This window comes from Gracilinanus agilis, chromosome 1 (assembly GCF_016433145.1).
Source record: "Gracilinanus agilis isolate LMUSP501 chromosome 1, AgileGrace, whole genome shotgun sequence".
In the NCBI taxonomy this organism is placed as follows: Eukaryota; Metazoa; Chordata; class Mammalia; order Didelphimorphia; family Didelphidae; genus Gracilinanus; species Gracilinanus agilis.
The window spans coordinates 340,020,848-340,042,554 of record NC_058130.1 but is presented as its reverse complement, the minus strand read 5'-3'; the positions used below and the strand labels follow the sequence as shown (position 1 = coordinate 340,042,554).

Here is a 21,707-nt window from a genome sequence, read left to right as displayed (position 1 = left end):
ACCCTATTCCGCCAAAAAGGCAACAAAGCTGTCCCTGGGACTTGATTGCCCTCTGCTTCCTGGTCACCTAAGGACATAAAAAATGCCCTTCTGGAGGGAGTTATTTCCCCTCTGACTTGATATATGTCTAAAGATTACTTACCATACCCCGAGACACTTTTCTTGGTGAAGACAAGGAGGTTCTACATCTAGAGAAACTAAGTGCCAGTATCTGTCACATAACTCAGTGTTAAGGCAAAGTAACCTTTTGTTAACTATTCAATGACTTAGGAGTGCCTCATTTTGTCCCAACATGAACCTGAAAAAACAGGGAGTTGGTGTTAAGCCCACCCCTAACAAGAGGGTAAATACCAAAATATGACAGTTTAAAGAATTGTGTCAGAAATTCTAGATCTCAGAATAAGCTAAGGATAGTAGCAAGGAAAGCTAAAGAAGGCAAAAAGAGTTGCATATTGGAATAAAGAGAACAATCAAAAAAGAAACAGGACTACCAGTTGGTACTTGATCTATGAGCAGTGTTAACTGACAACTAAAAGAAGGGGAAGCTGCCAAATAATTACTTTGCTTTTTTCTGTGCCAAGGAAAATTATATTTGGCCTGGAAGAGACAGATTTTTTTTTTTAATGGCTAATAGAGTTGATAACCAAGATAAGTAAGGATAGTGTAAAGATTTAAGTAGCATCGTGGTGGGTTCAAATTCTGTGCTAGTCACTTAACCTTAAAACCTGTTTCTTATTTCTAAAATTAGAGGATTGGACTAAATGACTTCCAAGTTCTCTTTCAGCTCTAAGTCTCCCTAATTGGCCTTGACAAATGCAAGTCACAACTCAAAAGAGCAAACTTCCTTGGGTACTGAAAAGTACTAAAGGACTGAAGAAGGGCAAATTTCTTGACTTTCAAAAGAGGAATGAGAAGAGAATAAGCAAACTATAGACCCGTGAAGTTTAATCAAATTTCTTGAAGAATTCTAGAATATGTTACTTTTTAAATAGTTGGGAAATATCTAGAAAGGAAAGCAGCTATCAGAGAACTATCATGGTCTATCAAGAACAGGTCTATTAAAAACATGGTTTATCAGGAACAGGTCCTGACTTCCTTTCTTCTTTGACAAAGATAATAGATTACTAAATCAAGGGAATACTGTAGATAATACCTTACCTAGATATTAGCAAAACATCTTTAAAGTATTCCATGCACTTTTAGTGGATAAGAGAGCTATGAGCTGGACAGTAGTTCATTTGGACGAATTTAGAACTGTTTGAATTGCCAGCTGTGAAAAGTAATCATTAATGGGTTGGTATCAGCTTAGAAGGAAGTACCTGGTCTCAGGGATCTGTGCTGTTTAACTTTTTGTCAGTGATTTAAATAAAAGCATATATGGCACTGGCACACTGATTTGAATTTAAAGGTGGCACAAAGCTAGAGGAATATAGTTGGCATACTTTTTGATAGAATTGGGATACAAATAGATCTTGAAAGACTTCTACACTAGGTAAAATAAGTATAATCATAACATCTTATATTTGTATCCAAAAGCCACCTTCCCAAGAACAAGGTGAGAGAAGCATAGTTCTGAGAAAGATCTGGAGGATTTAGTGGATCATAAGCTCAGTTAGGAGTTAGTAGTATAATGTGACTGCCAAGAAAGCCAATGTAGTTTTAGGCTACATTGAGAGAAGTACAATGTCCAGGACTTTGGGAGGTATTAGTCTTCTTTTAGAATCAGACCAAATATATAGAATTGGGTCCTCTTTTGGGTGCCACATTTTAAGAAGGTCATTGAGGACTTCTGGTTAAGATGGCGGCAGAGTAAGGAGCAGCTGCTCGATCTCTCCTGACCGAAGCATACAGGACCCCTCAAGGGGAAATAAAAACAAGTCCAGAAGAACGAAGGAACCCCACAACAGGGCACAGCATTGAAGGTACGCAGAATCGGGGCATTTCCACGCTATAAAGGGGTGAAACAGCTCTCACTAAAACGCTAGAGGAAGAAGCCCCTCCCCCACCCCCCACACCGTCACACAAGGCCAACACACAAGTGTGAAAACAGGACTGGGGCAACCAGATAATCACTGGCAGCCCGGGGACTTGTACCTGTGTGCTGCAAGACAAGGGACCCCAGGTGGCTGGGGGTGCCCACGGACTTTCCACGTGGGTGAAGGCACCGCCTCCCGCCTGGACAAAGGCCTCTAAAACTCGGCCTTTCCCAAGTGCTGAAGGCATCGCCTCAGGGGGGAATAAAGATCTCCAGCCCACGGACTTTCACTACCTTCTGCAGGGGTGAAGGCAGTGCCCTAAGAGCATCTGCCAGGCAAAGGCAGTGCCCTAGGCTTGAATAAAGATCTCCAGCACAGGCTTGGACCTCCAGTGAGGACCCGGTGCAGACTGGAGCCCGGCAGTGGAAGCAGCCCCTGAGACTGCTGAAGGATCCTCAGGCAGAGGGGCAGACCAGGAACTACCAGGAGGCCTGACCCCGAGGACAAGGAAACCTGAGCCCCCGAAGCTTGCAAGGCGCAGGCAGACCCTGAGTGCAAAGACAAAGCTGAAAAAGGGCGGGGCCAACAATGGCCAGCAATAAGGAAGTCCAGAAGAAAAAGACTATCAAGAGAAACTCTGGAACACTTGACAACTTCTACACAGAGAAAATCCAGACAACAGAGGGAAAACAAAAATCCAAACCTCCCCAAAAAAATGAAAGCTGCTCACAAGCTATGGAAGAGTTTAAAAATGAAATGCTGAGGAAGATGGAAGAAATCTGGCAAGAAAATAACAGTTTAAAAGGCAGAATCTCGCAATTGGAAAGTGAGACAAGTCAACTGAAGACCAAAAATGACCAGATTGAAAAGGAAAACCAAAAAATTATAGCCGAAAACCAAAAAATTATAGCCGAAAACCAAAACATTAAAGCCGTAACCAAAACATCAAAGCCGAAAACCAAAACATTAAAGCTGAAAACCAGTCCTTAAAGGCTAGAATCGAACATTTAGAAACCAATGATCTCTCAAGACAACAAGAACAAATAAAACAAAGTCAAAAGACTGATAAAATAGAAGGAAACATGAAAAATCTCAATGAGAGAGTGACAGACCAAGAAAACCGGTCTAGAAGAGACAACTTGAGAATCATTGGTATTCCAGAAAAGGCAGAAATTAATAGAAACTTGGACTTGAAAGAAATTATTCAGCAAAATTGCCCTGAAGTTCTACAACAAGAGGGCAATATAGACACTGAAAGGATTCATAGAACACCCTCTACACTGGACCCAGAAAAGTCAACACCCAGAAACATAATAGCGAAATTGAAGAGCTTTCAAGTTAAAGAAAAAATCTTACAAGAAGCCAGAAAGAGACAATTCAAATATCAAGGAGCACCAATAAGGATCACACGGGATCTGGCAGCCTCAACACTAAAAGACCGCAAGGCTTGGAATACAATATTCAGAAAGGCAAGAGAGCTGGGCCTTCAGCCACGAATCAACTACCCAGCGAAACTAACCATATACTTTCAGGGGAAAGTATGGGCATTCAACAAAATTGAAGAATTCCAAGTTTTTGCACAAAAGAGACCGGGACTAAATGGAAAGTTTGACACTCAACCACAAATATCAAGAGAAAGATGATAAGGTAAATAAGAAACAGAGGGAAAAGAAAGAAAACTCATAGTCTTTTAAGCTTGACTCTTTAAGGGCATAAATAAGATCTAATTATCTGTATTACTAGGTGGAGAAATGCTATGTATAATTCTCTGTAGTGAACTCTATACACTATTATAATATTCACTATTATAGCAACCAGAAGAATAATTCATAGGGAGAGGACAGGATACTAAATGGTCTAAGAAGACATGGGGGGTGGGAAAGAGGGGGGGAATAGTAGGGGACACCAAGAAAAATCCGAGTAAATAAGAAGGTCATTGATAAGCTAAAGACTATCTAGAGAGAAGGGCAACCGAGGCATTGAAAGGCCTCAAGTTCATGCCATATGAGGATGAATTTAGAGAAGAGAAAACTTGGGAGAGACATGTCCCCTTATTCAACATGAGAGCTGTCCCATATTACCACCTTTCTGCTAGGCTTCTTCCCCTCAATTTTATAGAGGCATCTCATACTTGTCTAAAACAAAATTCATTATCATCTTCCTAAAATTCACCCCTCTTCTAGACTTTCCTATTTTTATTGAGGCATCACTATCTTCTTAGACACACAAGTTCAATACCTTTGAATTGTGCTCAACACTTCCCTCTCCCTCATCCCCCATATCTAATCAGTTGCCAAATCTTATCAACTCTGCCTTTACCACAAATCTTGCATCTTTCCCTTCTCTCCATTCCTATAACTGCTACCTTCATCATCTCTCACCTCTAATGCTTGGTCTCCCTGCTTCCATTCTTAGCCTTCTCTAAGCCATTCCCCACATAACTTCCAAATTTCTATTACTAAATTGCAGGTCTGCCATGACATTTCCTTTGCTCTCAGAGGCTCCTTACTGTCTCTAGGATAATACAAAATCACCTGGTCAGCTTTTAAATTCTTTCACAATTCAGGACCATTCTGGCTTTCCAGGCTTATTTCTCATCCTTCTAGCTCACACCCTCTAAGTTATAGCTACATTGGTTTTCTTGCCGGTCTTTCTCTCGTTTTTGCTATTGCACAGGTTGTTCCTTAGGCTTGGATTTTTCTCTTCATCTCTCAACCTTATTCAAGGCATTTCAAGTGCCATCTTCAAGAGGCTTATCTCCCCCAATTGTTGTTTCTTCCAAAATTGCTTTTTTTTTTTTAAATTTTGTATATGTTTGGTATTTAGCATCTATTTACATTTTGTTTCTGAAACCCTAGTAGAATACAAGCTTCTTAAGGACAGGAACTATTTTCATTTTTGTTGTTGTACTCCCTTACCTAGTCCAGGACATGGTGACACATAATAAATACTGCCTACTACTATTAACCACAGAACCTATGTTTTAGTCAAGTTGAACTACTAACTGTTCTCCTAAACTTCTCTGTCTCTGGGTCTTTGCTCACATTCTTTCCTCTACTCCCTACCCCCATTAGCCCACCAGAATATTTCCAATCATTTCCTTTTAGGCATAGCTCAACTTGTATTTCCATGTTATACTGTGGGAACAACCCAAGAAGAACAGGGACTTCCATGCACTCATGGGCTTTCCATTGAGCAAGACTGTGGAAATAAGCCCAGAACACCCCAGAATGCAAGGCAAGACATTAACTTAGAAGCAGTAAGACACATAGCTTTTCCCCTTAGCGTGAACTCAACCCATTTTTGTTATAAAGAAAAAAATCAGGGAAATGGAGACTATTACAAGACTTAAGAACCATGAAAGCTATGATGGAAATCATGGGTCCATTACAACCAGGCCTACCAGCAATTTCTGCCATCCCGAAAGATTTTCACATCATAGTTATAGATTTAAAAGATTGTTTCTTTAGTATTCTCCTACATCCAGGTGACCGCGAATATTTTGCCTTTAGCCTGCCCTCAGAAAATCTTAAAGAGCCAAACAAAAAGTATACCTGGTTGAATATCCCACAAGGCATGGCCAGTAGCCCCACCTTGTATCACAGTATGTATCACAGGCAGTAAATCCAATTCAAGAAAAATATCCCACTTTGTACCTAGTCCATTACATAGATGATTTACTCTTAGCATACCCAAACAAGTTTTGCAAGAGATTCATCAAGAACTTTTGCAATCCTTAGAAAAATTTCATTTAATTGTAGCTTATGCCTCCTCTCATATTTATCTATTTATACATCTTATGGTCCCTGTTAGGTTCTTGCACTCAAGAAGGTATATAGAGTATAAAACTTTTACAAATAAATTTGATACAAGTTACAATATCAAAGTTATTCAATCTTGACCTTCCCCATCACATTTACATAAAATCTTGTAACATAGTAGGTGCTGTTTATAGAATTAATTTCATAGCTAAGTTATTCCTCCCAACAAGATCATAGAAGACAAATGTGAGGAACCCTGATACTGAGAATCAGAAAGCATTCACCATTCCATTTTTATTTGATTCCCATTGACTCAAATAATACTTTGGATATTGGTGTATCCAATAATCAAGAAGCTTCACTGGGAGAAAACAAACTGCATTTTAATAAAGTGAGAAGCAGGCAAGGAAAAATATTAGTTTAATAGCACTGTGGAAACAAGATCTACAGCTGGGAATCTGACTCCTTTGGAAACAGCTACAATAGTGTTCAACTAAATAAAGGGAAAATACTTGGGTCAAAAATATGTTCTCAGCACTCTTCTGCCTTGGAACCACCATACAATATTGATTCTAAGACAGGAGGTTTGGGTTGTAATAGGCAAATTTCTAAATTAAGATTTAGACAGGGTAAGATAACAACCAGATTTAATCAGGCAAGGCTGGAAGGTTCCAAGCATTGAATGGTGTGAAGGAAGTTTTTTCCTGGAGTGACTATGTTGTGGCTGAGGCAGTTACAGGCTAGTTTATCTGTCTCAGTGAAGAGCCCAGAAAAGTGGATTTGTCTCCCAGAAGAAACGTCTATCCTGTGAGGAAATTCAGGTTGAGCAACAAGATCAGACTGGGTGTGGTAGACATACCAGACTGGTTCAGCTCCCTGTCTTTACCTTTTGTGGATTAATTGCTAAGGATCCTGGAAAGCTGTGAACATCGCTGGAGCTGAAGTGGACCCGGTTGTGAGACCATCACATCCCCTTCTAACCTCCAAAAGCTGGACCTGATAGTCTGTGTTAGCTCAGTGTAGATTTTGACCCTTTTCTAGTCCCTGAAGTCTGTCCATAGATACCTAGTTTTAGTGTGCCCTCTCCCTACATCTCTTACCCTTAAAATCATTATTAAACTGTGTTTTATAACTTCCCCTTGTTCCTTCTCTACAACCCAGAGGGCTCACTAGAGTTTAATAGGAAATCCCTGGCTGAGATGGTCTGAAGTAATTGGTCTCCACTGTCACTACTCATTCCCCCAAATCCTGTGTTTGTGGGGTTGGGTGAGATTCCCAGTGTGTTATTGTGGGTCAGGCAGTTATCCCTCTTCACCCTTCATTCCTACTTCATCCCCTTCTCCCTCTACAAACCCTTGTTTGTTTGTTTACCGACATCAGGGTTTAAAAAAAAATATTCTCCGAATACAGGTTTTATATAAGCAGATGCCACATGTAGGTTGATTCATGTTGGCCAGTAGATGGCATTCTAATCTCTACTAATTCTGATTCTAGACTTATTGAAATTTTTCCCTATACTTTTGTTTCTACTAATTTAGATATTTTCTTCTGTTGGGCTGAGTTGAAAGGAAAAGGAAGGCAATAAGAGCCACATATGTCTGGGTTAAGTGACAAAACTTGAGCAGTGATTTGAAAATCTGGGCTTGCCATTTTTTCCCCTACTTTCCTTTGAGAAATCTTTCTTATCATTTGTAGATAGGCTAAAAATATCCAAGGAATTTTTATTTCTGGGCTTTGAAATTTTTTTAATCTACATTTTATTCTAAGGTACACTTGTATCTTTTTGAAAATACCTCTCACTGTTCAAAAAAGATTTGGCTTATTCATAATTTTTATAATGTTTTTACTTATGAAAGTATAAAGCAAAGTTTTTGTTCTTGATTACTTGTTTGAAAGTAGAGGTTTAACTATAATTAGACATAATACTACATAGACTATAGAGTAATAATTCAATTGAGTGTTATATGTAGAATGTTATGTGTCATTTATCCAAAGTGATTATCTCCTTACTTGCTATTTCCTCTTCTCTTCATCCAGTTTGAGCCGAAAGTTGTGACATCTGTTCAACAGAAGGCAGGAAGAACAATTACAGCTCGAATAGCAGGAAGATCTGATTTGCCTCTGAAAGGCAGTAGAAATTGTGGCGGTTTAGCAATAATGGGAGTCTTGCCTCCCATGAGTTCTGTTGTTATAGAAAAACATCATCCAGTCACACAGGTAAGTCCATATTCAGTGACTTTTTGTGAAAAATATTAGTGTAACCCAAAAAGAATTTTCTCCCCCATGGAGGGTTCCTTTTCCAGTAAATACTTTTAAAAGGTGGCATGCCGAGGAAGTTGTCAACAACACTGATAAAAAGTCCTTTGTTTATATCTTCCCACGTGTACTCAAAATTTTGACTTGCTTCATTATTCTATATCAACTTTTCCTCTAGAAAGTCATTTTTGACAGGATCATTGCCTACACAATATTGTAGCTATATAAAGCTACAATAAATAAATCAAATGTAACAAATAGAGAAAGAGCTGGGAGTGTCCTGGCAATAAGGACAAATAACATCATTGATTTCTAATTTTTCTAGTGGTTATATTATTAATCAGCAAAAATTATTCACAAAACAGATTCAAGAGAAAAAATTTTCCCTATTTTTCTCAGTTTTTATTCCTTTCTCTTAGGTAAATAGTTAAATGTGTATTTAGCTAAGTTGCATTCCTTTAGCAAAGATATCCATGCCTGTAAATAGAAATTTGTGAGAAATAGAATCATTTCTACATCCATTCTTAGTATTACATGATCTTCTTGTGAACTACAGAAACCAAAGTGATGATGATTTAATTATCTTCCTTCCTGAATGATGCTGCCTGATAGAATATCTGAATGGTTAAATTAAGGAGAAATTTGATAATATAACTTCAACTGTAATGAATTCTAGTGAGGCTAAAGACCAGAGCCAAGGAGGAAGCCAGGGAGGAAAAACCTCAAAGCACCTGGAGGAGTTGGTACTGTTATCTTAAGCTTAATTAGTTGAACAAAATTATATTTAACTTTACAAATGTATGGGGTTTTTTCTTTCATTTTCAACAGTAGACCGAATGAGAAGAGATTGACATATTAGCCATTGTTTTTTGTTGAGTCCTGCTCAACAAATTACTCGTGGGTCAAGGAACTGGGATGAGAGAAATGATTCTGGGATTATAGGAGGGTCACACTTGACAGTCTGACAGAACAGACAGGCAGACAGGCAGAATCTTCTTACTGAACAGTGACAAAGTTTAATGATTTGGGGTACATACTTGATAGGGGAAATGACATAGGCTAAGAGATTAGTAAGCTTCTTGGAGAGACAGTGTTTAGTAATGATTTACAAGATAGAGACAATGGATTTAGATTACCTCAGTGATTCTAAACAGAGTTTTCTATAGATGATAATTCAGTGTGTCAGTGTGTAACCATCTAACAGAGTTTCTCATAGAATTCTTGCATCAGTGATTTCTTAGAAGAACATATAGTATTTGTGAAGGGAGAAAGTTTGTTTTTCTCATGCTGAGGAGCAGGCTACGTGTTTGACAATTCCTATACTATGGCTACCCAGAGGCCTTGCATTTTGGGGTACACTGGGCATGGAAGCCCCTGATCTTCTTATGCTGTTCCCACATTTTTTTATATCTATTTTCATTTCTGTTTCATTGTTTAACTGGGTATTTTGAAAATAAATATTCTATTAAGGCACAAGGTACTTGGAATCTTAATCATGTTATTTCTACAAGCAAACAGCTATTAGCAAAAGTCTCGTAGTTGGGTGACATAAGAAGTTCTCTGTTTCAAGCCCTATCCCACAGGAATCCTTTATACCCAACATCCTCAATAAGTAGATCACTTGGCTTCCACTTAAAGAGCTCCTTTGATGGGGAACTCCCTTCTACTCTCTGAGAACATCCATTCACTTCGGGGACACATCCAATTGTTAAAAGCCTTTCCTCATGTTGAGCCAAAGTCTATCTCCTCTTAATTCCTAAGACTTTTGGTTGGTCCTAGTTCTTCCCTTTGGGATAAAGCAGAACTCATCTAATTTTTCTTCCCTATGACAGCCTACCACATATTGGAAGACTGTGATAATGTCATCATTAGATTTTTTTTCTTCTCTAGATTTAACATACCTAGTTTCTTCAGCCAGACCCTTAGTCAGGCATATTTTGAAGTTCCAACTTCATACTAGTCATCCTCTCCTAGATACTCTCAGCTTATCAATGTCCTTCTTACAACATGACATACTGAATGGGATGACTTCCATTGATTCTTTCATTGTCTTTCATTCATTCCTGCTTCCCTCACCTTTGACAACTCTTCTGTTAATGCAACCAGGTTCCATTTGCCTTTTTTGACTCCTCTCTCACAGTATTGATTCATATTGAACTTATAAGCCTCTCAAATCCTTATGGTCTTTTCTCATGAGTTTCTTTTTAGCCCTGTTTCTTCCCTATCTTTTACCCATGCAACTATATTTTTGGAACCTAAGTAAAAGACTTAGCATCTCCTTTGTTTTTTAAACCCTTACCTTCTGTCTTAAAATTAGTACTGTGTATTGATTCTAAGGCAGAAGAGTGGTAAGGGTTAGGCAATGGGGGTCAAGTGACTTGTCCAGGGTCACACAGCTAGGAAGTGTCTGAGGCCAAATTTGAACCTCAGACCTCCCATCTCTAGGCCTGGTTCTCAATCCATTGAGCCACCCAGCTGTCCCCTTAGCATTTCTTTATTACCTTTCATCTTATTAGATTAAGCTTACTGTTTTAGTTTACCATATTCCTTCTAGATCCTAATTCTTTCATCAGATATATTGACCTGAATATGTCACATGCCTCTTTGAAAAGAGGGAAAAAATGTAATTATATACTGAAAAATAATAACAATTATAGGCCATTCTTGGGTTTCATTTTTTATGTGACAAACATTGCATTTGTTATCTCTTCAATGTCATATCATCCACAGATTTGATGTGTCACCTATACTTTCATACAAATCCTAAAAATGTGATCAGAAGAACAGAACTCTTAATTATTTTACTAAACAGTATCTAGGCTGACAATGATCTTTAGTCACTTGTCTGACTCTGCTCAGGCAGCCAAGTCCAGACCTACTAAATTGTGCTATAATCCAATCCATAGGTCTCCTCCTTATCCACAAGGATATCATGAGAGACCTTGTCAGATTCTTTGTTGATGCCAAAATGTAAATGATAGCACACATTTTTCAAAACACCTACTATGTACCAGGCCCCATGATAAATTCTCTACAAATATTATTTCATTCAATCTGCACAATAACCTTGAAGGTAGGTAGCTATTATTATACCCATTTTATAGATGAAAAATGGCGGCCAACAGAGGTTAAGGACTTGCTCAGGACACAGCTAATAACTTTCTGAGGCCAGATTTTAACTAAGACCTTCCTGTCTCTAGGTCCAGGACTCTGTCCACCATGCCCTCTCCCTGCCTCTCCACATCATTCTCACTCATATACGATATTATGAAAAAAGAAAATGAAATTTTTTTGGTGTGACTTATTAGCTATTCTGGCTAGTTCTTTTTGGGGAGTTCCCACAGACTACCGTTATGATATTCTAGATTTGAGACCATTATCAAACATATAGCTATGAGTTTTCAGTGCCTCTAAATGTGATTTTTCTAGCCTGAATAACTTGAACTTGTTCAAGAAAAGATATCCTCTTCCTACCTCCTCATTTATTTGGGGCTCCCATTCCTGTTGACACTGTTGTTCTATTTTTCTTGCTCTAAAAATCATTATCCTGATAGAAAGAAAATAGAAGCAAAATATAGGAATTGAATTCTCTCTGTTGTCCCTTATCTTACACAGGCAGGCATCTTATCTTTTTCTGAAGCTTTAAAAAAATCCCTCCAACTTTTTGTCATGTTTGCTATGTATCACAAACCTCAGCTGGTACTGTTTTTCTTCCCTACACTATTATTACATATTTGCTAAGACCACAGTATCTGATAAAGTCTTCACTTGCCTTATGTTCAGAAAGAAATGGAAAAAAAAATGTCTGTTAGGAACTTAATTCTGACCAATAAGGAGGGACTGACCAAGTGGTTGGTGAATTTAGGACAAGGAAATCTTGGTGACCCCAATTGTAGTTGATGCTCATGAAGAGGAAAAGAGAGAGATGTCCAAAGTTGTGACTGTATAGAGATTTAATCACCAAGAATTTCTTGTTTCTTCCCATCTCTTGAGCTGTTTAATAATACAGACTCCAACTGTAGGGTGTCCTAAACTCTAAACTCTTTGAATTCTGCTCCTCTAAATTCAATCCTCCACATTTATGTTACTCATCTGTTTTTTGTTGTTGTTGTTGTTTTCACAAAAATGAAGATGCAGTCCCTGCCTTCCAGCATTCCTGTGCTTTCCAGTTTCACCAGTTAGTTCCTCCAAATTGGTCAGAACTAGGTCTAGAATAAACCTGTTCCCTTCATTGTTTCTTTTTTCAGGATTAAGTCCTAAAAAAGGCAAATGAAAAATGTATTAGCTGCTCTACTTTTAGCAAAATTTTTAAAGAGTTTTCACCTGGAAGAAGTAATCGGTTTATTGTTGGTCTCAGAAAGTTAAGCCAATAAGTGAAAATTAGAGGGGGACTCTGTTAGAAATAATAAAATAACTAGAGCTCAGAAAATGGAATGAGCTACATTGGCAGGATAACTGTATAGCTGAAGGCCTTCACTCATTTTCTAGGAAATCTTGACAGTCCTTTCCCAATTAGACATTTCACTAATATTTTGTCTTTTTGAAAAAAGATCTGGAATAGATTCTAGCCCTTTACCTCAAACCCCTTACCTTTTTTATTCACATAATTCTGAACCGAAGTGGCCTTCTTAGCAATCACTAATTTTTATACTTTGTAACTGATACAGAGCTTGGAGTTTCAAAATTTCAGCTTATGCCAGAAATTGTTTCCTTAAAATGACCATTATCTCATCCATTTTAAAAGCAGTATCAGAACAGAAAATAATGGCAGAGTTTTCAAATAGAGATAGAAAGTGGTTCACAACAGAATAATATATGTCTCCTTGACCTAGCCCCTCCTATCAGAATTTTTTTGTTTCTTCGTTAAGAGTATGAATGCTTCTCAACCACTTAATGCTAATGTATTTCCTTTTTTCTTTTATGTAGAAAGCATATCAAAAAGTTATCTTGTTTCTAAGAAAAAACATTTTCAAACTCAAATGCCATCTTAGATGTGATAAAGTATTCAGTTTCCAAAATCACTGATCATATTTCCTTTAGCATCTCAGCATATACATATTTTGCGCTCTTTCTTACCTCTCCATCACTATATATTTAATTCTCTAAAGAATTTATCTTAAGAGAATGTGTACTTTGTTAGTCATTTCTGCCTTCAATGTATTACAGATTAGTACCAGTAGTCATAAACTTGGGTCATAGTTTTATAGCTGCTGAAAAAAAGGAGAGTTCAAAATATAATGCAAATCATCAGAAACTGCACTTCAGGAATGCTTCACAAAAGCAGTTGCCTTATCTGAGAATTTCAGCTATATGGAACACAGCTGAGAACCAGGATATATACAAAATCTGAACAGCAAAAATAAAAGCCACAGAGTCCATGAATCCATGCATGGAAAAAGCTCTTGGGCCCCATTCGGTACCTTTTTACTCTTTAAGTGGAATTCTAAAAAGGATTTTCCGGAGGAGAGTGATCTCTAGGAAAAAGAAAGTTTAAATCATAGCTGACAACCTGATAGTGAGAAAAGATGTAGAAAAATCATGAAATTTTAAAATAGAAAAATTATAAAAGACAGACAAACATGTAAATGGGTTGGCAATTCAGGGCCATTAAAAGAAGAGATAAATACATTCAACCAAGTACATCCCAAAATGATCGTTGCTATTCAAACTATGGCCTTCTGAGTCATCAAGTATTATTTTTTGGCGAAGAAGTCAAGGGAATGCATACTACATTGTAGAAAATTTCTCAACTAAAATTGTTAGTAAAAATTACTCATCCAATTTGTTTTGGCACATATATTATCAGTTATCTGAAAAACTTGTGTGGAATACTTCCTTTCCTGTTACTTCTTCAGTCCTTCAAAGACCTCTGATCTTTTCAATTTATGATAATCAGCACCAAAACAAACCATAATCTCTTTTTGCACTAGGAAACTATTTTTGAGTTGTTGCCAAAACAAATCATTTTCCAGTGGCCTTTTTGATAAATTTAGCTAGGCTGGTCCTAGATGAATACAATGCATCCACTGGGTCCATGCTCAAAGCCTTTCCAACAGAGAGGAGTTCTAAAAGAGTTTGCATTCTTCTGGTATAGCTTTTGAGAATCTGTGATCACTTCTCTGCCATGATATGGGATCAAACTCTTCCATTAGTAATGGTTCTGCATAAACAAGGAAGTCAATAATGCCACTTTTCTCTAATAGTACCTGAAGGGATTTGCAGATTTTTTTGATATATTAATCCCTGTTATATTCCTAAAGCATATGACAAAAATAATACACTTATTTTACCTGTGAGGAAGCAAGCTCAGAGAGATCAAGGTGACTTAAAATTACAAAATGAATCAATTCATAGAATTGTCAATTTGGAAGTAGAAGATGAAGCCTTAGAAGTGAGCTGGTACAGTCTCTTCATTTTATAGATAAGGAAGCCGAGGCCGTAGAGAGGTTATATGAATTGCCCAGGGTCATGCAGGTATAGTAAGTAACAAAGGTGAGACTTGAACTCAGGTCCCCTGATTCCAAATCCAGTACTCTTTCAACTATACCAAAAGTTGGAAATAAAATTCCGGTACCCAGCCTTGAAATTTAAATATTTTTTTCTAATTTAACTTTGCTATAACTTCCCCTCTGTATTGTTTTTCCCATTCTTGTAGTACACAACAAATAAAGAATATGTTATGGTCTATGTCTATTCAAAACAATAGTGAATTCTGAATGCAGTATCCTAATCCTTCTTTCCTTTTCCTTGCTTTACCTTTTAGAAATTAACTTTTTATTTGCTATTTTTATTTACTAAAATTTTTTTTTCCTGTTTATCTTTGGTCTGGTTTCTTTTGCCACCAAATTCATCATTTATTAAATGTCAACTTTGTGTAGCACATACATGCAGCAGTAAGAACTAAGATTACAAAGATTTTTTTTTTAATTCATAGTCCCTAACTTCAAGTAGCCTGAAATCTAATAGCAAATTATGATACCAACACAAATAGGTAAAGTGAAGGTAGAATGTGATTTTTTTTTTCTAAAGGAAAGGATTAGGCCAAGTGCTGTAAGAAATTTGATAAGGGAGAAATACTTTGAGCTCAAGCATCAGGGAAAGCTTCATGCAGAAGGTGCTACCTGAAATGGACCTTGAAGAAAGAGGATTTCATTTAGGCACAGATGTGGAGGAAGCACATTTCAGGTATGATTAAATCATTTGTGTGAATGTAGAGATGGGCAAGGGCAAAATGAGACTAGAGAACAGCTAGTGGGCCAGTTTGGCAAAAAAAATTGGGATAGAGAGCAGGAATAGAGGGAACAAGAGCCTGGAAAGTAGGTTGAAGTCAGATATGAAGGAAGGACTACAAAACCAAGCTAAAGAGTTTTTTATTTTTGTCTACTAAGCACTGAAGGTTTTTGAGCAAAGATCAAGGGTAGAAGATATACCTTGTTAACATTGAAACTTATAGGATAAAAACTTAAAGGGGGGGGCAGCTGGGTAGCTCAGTGGATTGAGAGCCAGGCCTAGAGACGGGAGGTCCTAGGTTCAAATCCGGCCTCAGACACTTCCCAGCTGTGTGACCCTGGGCAGGTCACTTGACCCCCATTGCCCACCCTTGCCACTCTACCACCTATAAGTCAATACACAGAAGTTAAGGGTTTAAAATAAAAAAAAAAATTTTTTAAAAAAAACTTAGAGGAAGGAACATGAAAATAAGTAATAAATTGGGAAGTCAAGGGCCCAGAGATCAGGAAGAATATAAAAAGGGAGAAGTATAAGGACAGGATGTTATATTTATAGAAGAGAATTTCAGAGTTCACAAACTCCACTGAGTTTATTTTTCTCTTCCCACAATTCCTATGTGCTGATCTATGGTGATAAGGTAGAGAATGGGCCTGTGATTTCATTGGGATAGGGAATTTGCAGATGAGGAAAACCTCCTAACAGTGCAGATTGGCACCTTTTCTGTAACTTAGATTCTTACAGAGTTGCCTGGGGCACTGAAAGAATAAATGACTTGCCCAGAGTCAGAAAGTCAGCATGTATGAGAAGTAGGACTTGAATGCAGGTCAAGAGCCTGCTTTCTGTCTGCCATACCACACTGCTTCCCTCCTTCTGTTCTGTAGGTTTCTTTAAAATATCTTTTTTGCATTTTTTTCTTATTGAATTTGACACAGCAAGTTTTATTAGCCATAATTTTGACACCTAAGTTTATGCACACTTCCAAATTGAAGCTTTCACATAGATCCTCATGAGCTATAAGTGACCTTAAAAGTCATCTGGTTTAAAACTCTCCTTCCTACAAGTGAAGAAACTGACCTAAAGAGAAAAAGAGACTTTCCCAAGGTTTCGTTGCCAGCAGATGGTACACCTGGGGAAGGGAAAGATATAGTGAGTTGGCAAAAGCTTTAGTGTCAGACTGGATCTCATTTTGCTCTTCTGTAAGTTGGGAAACAGAAATTAACAGCTAGAAGGCTTCCAGAACACCTTTTAGATCTAAATTTTATGATCTTTAATACCAGTATGTACAGAGAATTATTCTAGTGCTGGGGGGAGAAAAATAGATACTTTACTTTTTTCTTTTTTTTTTCCCAGTTTACTCTAGAACTGGGAAAGATTAATGTCATAGGCCAATTCTGCATACATAATACAGTACTTTCTTCAGACTTCTTTACATCATTTTACAGGTGATATAACTGAGACTCCATCTAGCTGAGTGACTTGCCTGTCATCACACAGGCCAGGGGTTCAAATGCCAGGCTTCTGATTTTAATTGAAATTATTATAGCACTCACTCATTCTCATTCACTACATTGCCTCACCGTACAAGCAATAAAAGAAAGCAGAGGAAAGTAACTCCTGTGTTTACCTTTTCCAACAGTGTGAGAATTTACTTTCTTACAAAGAGACTTCTCTCATCCCTTTCAAGGACTAGACAACAGAGTCAAACAAGGAACTTCATTAGCCCAAAAGGAATTAATGGCCTAGTACTGAAACTAGCTCCAACTTCTGCTTTGCACCTGGTACATTTTCCAAGTATTGGAGGCCTAGAAAAGAGGTCTCTTCAAACTATGCCTGGGATCTGTTTGCATGTAATGGATAGGAGCGACATAGTAGAAAGTACAGATGTCTTTTTCAAATGGACAAGGCCTTTTTTTAACATTCATAATGTTTGCAGCCAAAAAAAAAAAAGGATTATCATTTTCTAGGTAAAAAACAACTGATGCACCAAAAAATACATTATTTACACAAGTTCCCATTAGGACAGGGATTCAATTCACCAACTTGTCTGCCATGATATTCTCTTTCAGGAATGTATAATGCACTTTCGTTAACAGGTTATGGATTTTTGAGAGCCATAGGCTACTTCTGTTTTGGGGTATGTAAATGAATTTATGCTAGTCTATAGCTGCCTTTTTAAGGATTTTTTTTTTTTTTTGCAGAACCAGGATGTGTGTTCTCAGGTATAGTAAATAATTGGAGCAGCTAGATGGTACAATGGACAGAGTACCAGGCCTGAAGTCAGGAAAGCTCCTCTTTCTGATTTCAAATTTCTCCTCAGATGCTAGCTTTGTGATCTTGGGCAAGTCACTTAAACTTATTTGCCTCAGTTTCCTCATCTATAAAATGAGCTCAAGAAGGAAATGGCAAACTATTCCAGTAGCTCTGCCAAAAAACCTCAAATGGGGTCCAGAAGAATCAAACGTGACCAAAAAATGACAACAACAATAAATAGTTAATGATATTAAACTTGGAATCATTCTTAATACACTAGCTCCATCTGCTAGGTAAATGATATCTCTCCTCCAACTTTTTACCCTGTTTGAAGAACAGTTTACAGGAGATTCAAAGGCACAAAACTAGTGACAACTTTTATGTGCTCATATTTTTTCTCTTACCCATCTTCCACAGGAGGAAAGTAAAGTTCTTCTAAACAGTCTATCAAATAAATTTATTAGCAAGTAAGTTTTATAAGCAGTTTACTGTTTATAATACAGTTCACTGTATTTTAGGCTCCCTTTAGGGCAAGATCAATGTTATTCTTCATCTTATGCCCATCAATGTCTAGACCACTGCTTTCATACTAATACTAATAAGCATTAAATAAGTCCTTTTCTGAAAGAGCAAATCGCATTATTTTTTTCCTAATTTTTAGAATTCTTGCCTTTTGTATTAGTATTGATTTTAAAACGAGAGTGGCAAGGCTTGGCAATTTGGGTTAAGTCACACAGCTAGGAAGTATTTGAGGTTAGATTTGAACTCAGATCCTTTTGACTCCAGGCCTGGACCACTATCCACTGTGTTACTCAGTTGTCCCTCAGCAAATAGCATTATAAAAGGTTTTGAAGTTTGTCAAATATAAACTCCCATGAAAATGTGTTTTAAGAAGAACTTTCAAGGGTAGAGAGTTTGAAGTTTTAATTGTTTTTGTTACTTAGGAATATAGGCTTATAAATTTAGAGCTGATAGGGACTTTGGAGATCAACCACAAGTCCAGCCTCATCTAATTTTTTTCTTTTTCTTTTTTTTTAAACCCTTACCTTATGACTGAATCAATAGTAAGTATTGTCCCAAAGCAAAAAATAGTCAGGGCTAGACAACTGGGGTTATGTGATTTGCAAGATCACATAGCTAGAAAATATCTGGGGCCAGATTTGAGCCTAGGACCTCCCATCTCCAGGTCTGGCTGTCTATCCACTGAGCCACCTCACTGCCCCACAGCCCCATAATTTTGCAATATGAGGAACTGAAGCCCCAAAAAGTAAAATGAGCTGGCCAAAGGCACTTTTAATTAGAATGTTTAAATATTTTAATGGAGGCAAACATAAGGAAAAATATTATTTTTAACCGAGTCAAATTACTTTAAACACATTTTCAGTTTTGTAAAGTTCATGGAAAATTTTTAGTTCAAATTTATTTTAAATGTTTAGCTCAAAAATATTTAAGATATAAATATAAGTAGGAGAATATAAAGGAAATGTTTGTAGTGAATGGTGATGCTTTTTTTTTTTGTAGGCAACCATTTTATTAAAAACCACATTAACAGGGCAGCTGGGTAGCTCAGTGGAGTGAGAGTCAGGCCTAGAGACAGGAAGTCCTAGGTTCAAACCCGGCCTCAGCCACTTCCCAGCTGTGTGACCCTGGGCAAGTCACTTGACCCCCATTGCCCACCCTTACCAATCTTCCACCTATGAGACAATACACCAAAGTACAAGGGTTAAAAAAAAACAAAAAAAACATTAACAGTAAAATCCTCCTACTAACCTCCAGAAATGGCTATTGTATGTTTTAAGTATCCTAACTATAGAGTTATAGATTATTCACATTAAGTATCCAGTGTCTGAGGCAGCTAGGTGGCTCATTGAATAGAGAGCCAGGCCTGGAGTCAGGAGGATCTAGGGTCAAATCCGGCCCTAGATGCTTCCTAGCTCTGTGACCTTGGGCAGGCTACTTAATCCCCCTTGCTTAGTCCTTACTGTTCTTCTGCCTTGGAACCAGTACTTAATATCACTTCTAAGACAAAACATAAAGGTTTGGAGGGTGGCAGGGGGGACACAATCCAGTGCCAGATATGTGACCTAACAAGCTATATTTACTGCCCTAATGGCAGTAGTCAAGAATTTACATCTTTTCTAATTTGGGATATCTCTTCTCTCTTGTCAAAAAAAAAGTATAAAATACAAAATTGACCACATTTGGATCCTTTGCCCTTAAGCTTGTACAACAAACCAACCTTTACTATTAGCATCAGTATTATTTCCTCCACTGTTCTTCCTCTGATGCTTCATTTTGTGACAGGAAGCTGAGCCAAGGAGTTTGAGCTCAGGACAAGATCCAACAGGTCTTACCAACAGGTTTGGAAGCAATAACAACACAAAGATTGGACCTCCATGTTGTAAAGGAGATTGTGATTTACATTACTAGTGGGAATGTGCACAGTGGTGAAATCACAGATGGTGGAAGCAGCATCTTAAATTTATTTCCATCTCTGCTTTAAGCACTTTCTGCACAACAGTGCACAGGGCAAGGGTTGGTTATTTTACGGAAAATGATTCAGTATCCATATTAGTGGAACAGTGCTATCTTCAAGTGAAAATAGGCTAAGGTGATGAAAAAAAATATTAATCCTCTGCAAAGCAATGCTTCTTTTTTTCCCTGAATACTGTGGTATTCCACTTGTGCCCATTGTTGTATGTTTTGAGGCATATGGCATCCTTCCACCAGAGGATGCCTATGGATCTCTGATGTGGTAGCAGGGATTCCATTCTGATCTGGCTACCTTAGATGATGCCTCTCTCTTCCTTCCCTGAACCTCCTCTCAGCTTCCCAGCACTATGGAACCACTTCCTAGCTTCGAATCCATAAAAGTTGGAAGATTCTGTTTTCTTGACAGTTTCAGCACCACAAGCATGATACGGAATTATATTGCATTTTCACTAGAGCGGATTTTTCTCTTTCAGCAAACCATTCCTCAGGCTCTTGCAGCAAAATACCCTCGAACTGTACACTATGAAACAAGCAGTACGTCGTCAAGACACCCAGGACACAGTGGAAAAGCATCTGCCCAAGCTTGTCACTCCATAAAGGTGGTTGACTAAATTGAATGTAGGTATTTATAGAAAGGGATGATTTTTGTTCACTTTCTGATTTCCCGTGCTGAAAAACTCCTATTCCTATGGATGTGCTATCGTGGAACTTCCTGGTAATGCTTAGGCTGGCACAGCAGAACTCTGGATAACATCATGTTCACCTTTTTATGATCATCCAAAGACTGATTCAATGGAAAAATTATTTCAAGGAAAGTAAAATATCCTTTGTAACTTTATGCAGTAATTTTAATGTTGATGAATGTTTATTTAAGAAATAAATTGAATATATACCTTTTTTGATTAAAAATGTCTATATGTTTGTCTGGTGACCATATGTTGAACTTCTGTCATTACTTCCAAATGTATAAATTATGATTCTCTTGACAATTAGAATTCTAGGTTCTTTTGCTACATCATTTTCAAAGCTTTTCGCTACAATGAAATCTCCAGAAGTGTAAAAATACAACTGTTTGGCATCACTTTTAGATACCCAATCCTTAACCTATTGCTATTTCCAGGGATCTGTGAATTCATTGGTACAGATATTCCCAGGAGCAAGATTTCCTAGATCCTCCTTACCACCAACCGATGAGGCTTTTGTTATGGCATTGAAGGTGCCTTAATCAACATGCATTAAGTGCCTCATATCTTACACACTGTGCTGTGTGCTAGGGACCCAGAGACAAGGAATAAAACAATCTTTGCCCTTACGGAGATATATTCTCCCTCCATATACAAGGTGACAACACCATTAGCACCACATATGAAGACGTTTGAATATTGCCTAATTATCACCTGAGTTGTGTGCTTGGAATTGGCCTTTAACAGGGAGAACAGGCACAGACAAAGCCAAGGCTAAGAGTGACCTCACCCACTTATACTTGGTTTCTTGAAAAAGCCTACACATCTACAAAAACCCTCCAGGGAAACTCATAGGCCTAGAGATATCAGAAGAGGAGCAGTAAGGAGATTTCTTGGGACAAGCTGGAATTGTGATAATATTATAAATTTAAGGAGTACCTGAAGAAAAAAAAACCACCTTAGAGGGAAAAAAAATCTTTCCTTAAGGAAGTAGGAGCAACTACATGCCATAAGAATATTATGTGGGAGAAGGCATAAGAGAATGATTTGAGCTAATG

At 37.7% G+C, this 21,707-nt stretch overlaps 1 protein-coding gene across 1 annotated transcript in view; it reads left to right on the top strand.

Moving 5' to 3' along the window:
* Positions 1-20,803, top strand: part of POC5 (POC5 centriolar protein) — a 73,429-nt gene extending 52,626 nt beyond the window's left edge. The window contains exons 11-12 of the mRNA XM_044657700.1: positions 7,775-7,954; positions 20,440-20,803. Coding sequence (XP_044513635.1) covers positions 7,775-7,954; positions 20,440-20,577 — 318 coding nt within the window. The 3' untranslated portion in view covers positions 20,578-20,803. The remainder of the gene's footprint in view (positions 1-7,774; positions 7,955-20,439) is intronic.
* Positions 20,804-21,707: the final 904 nt, after the last annotated feature.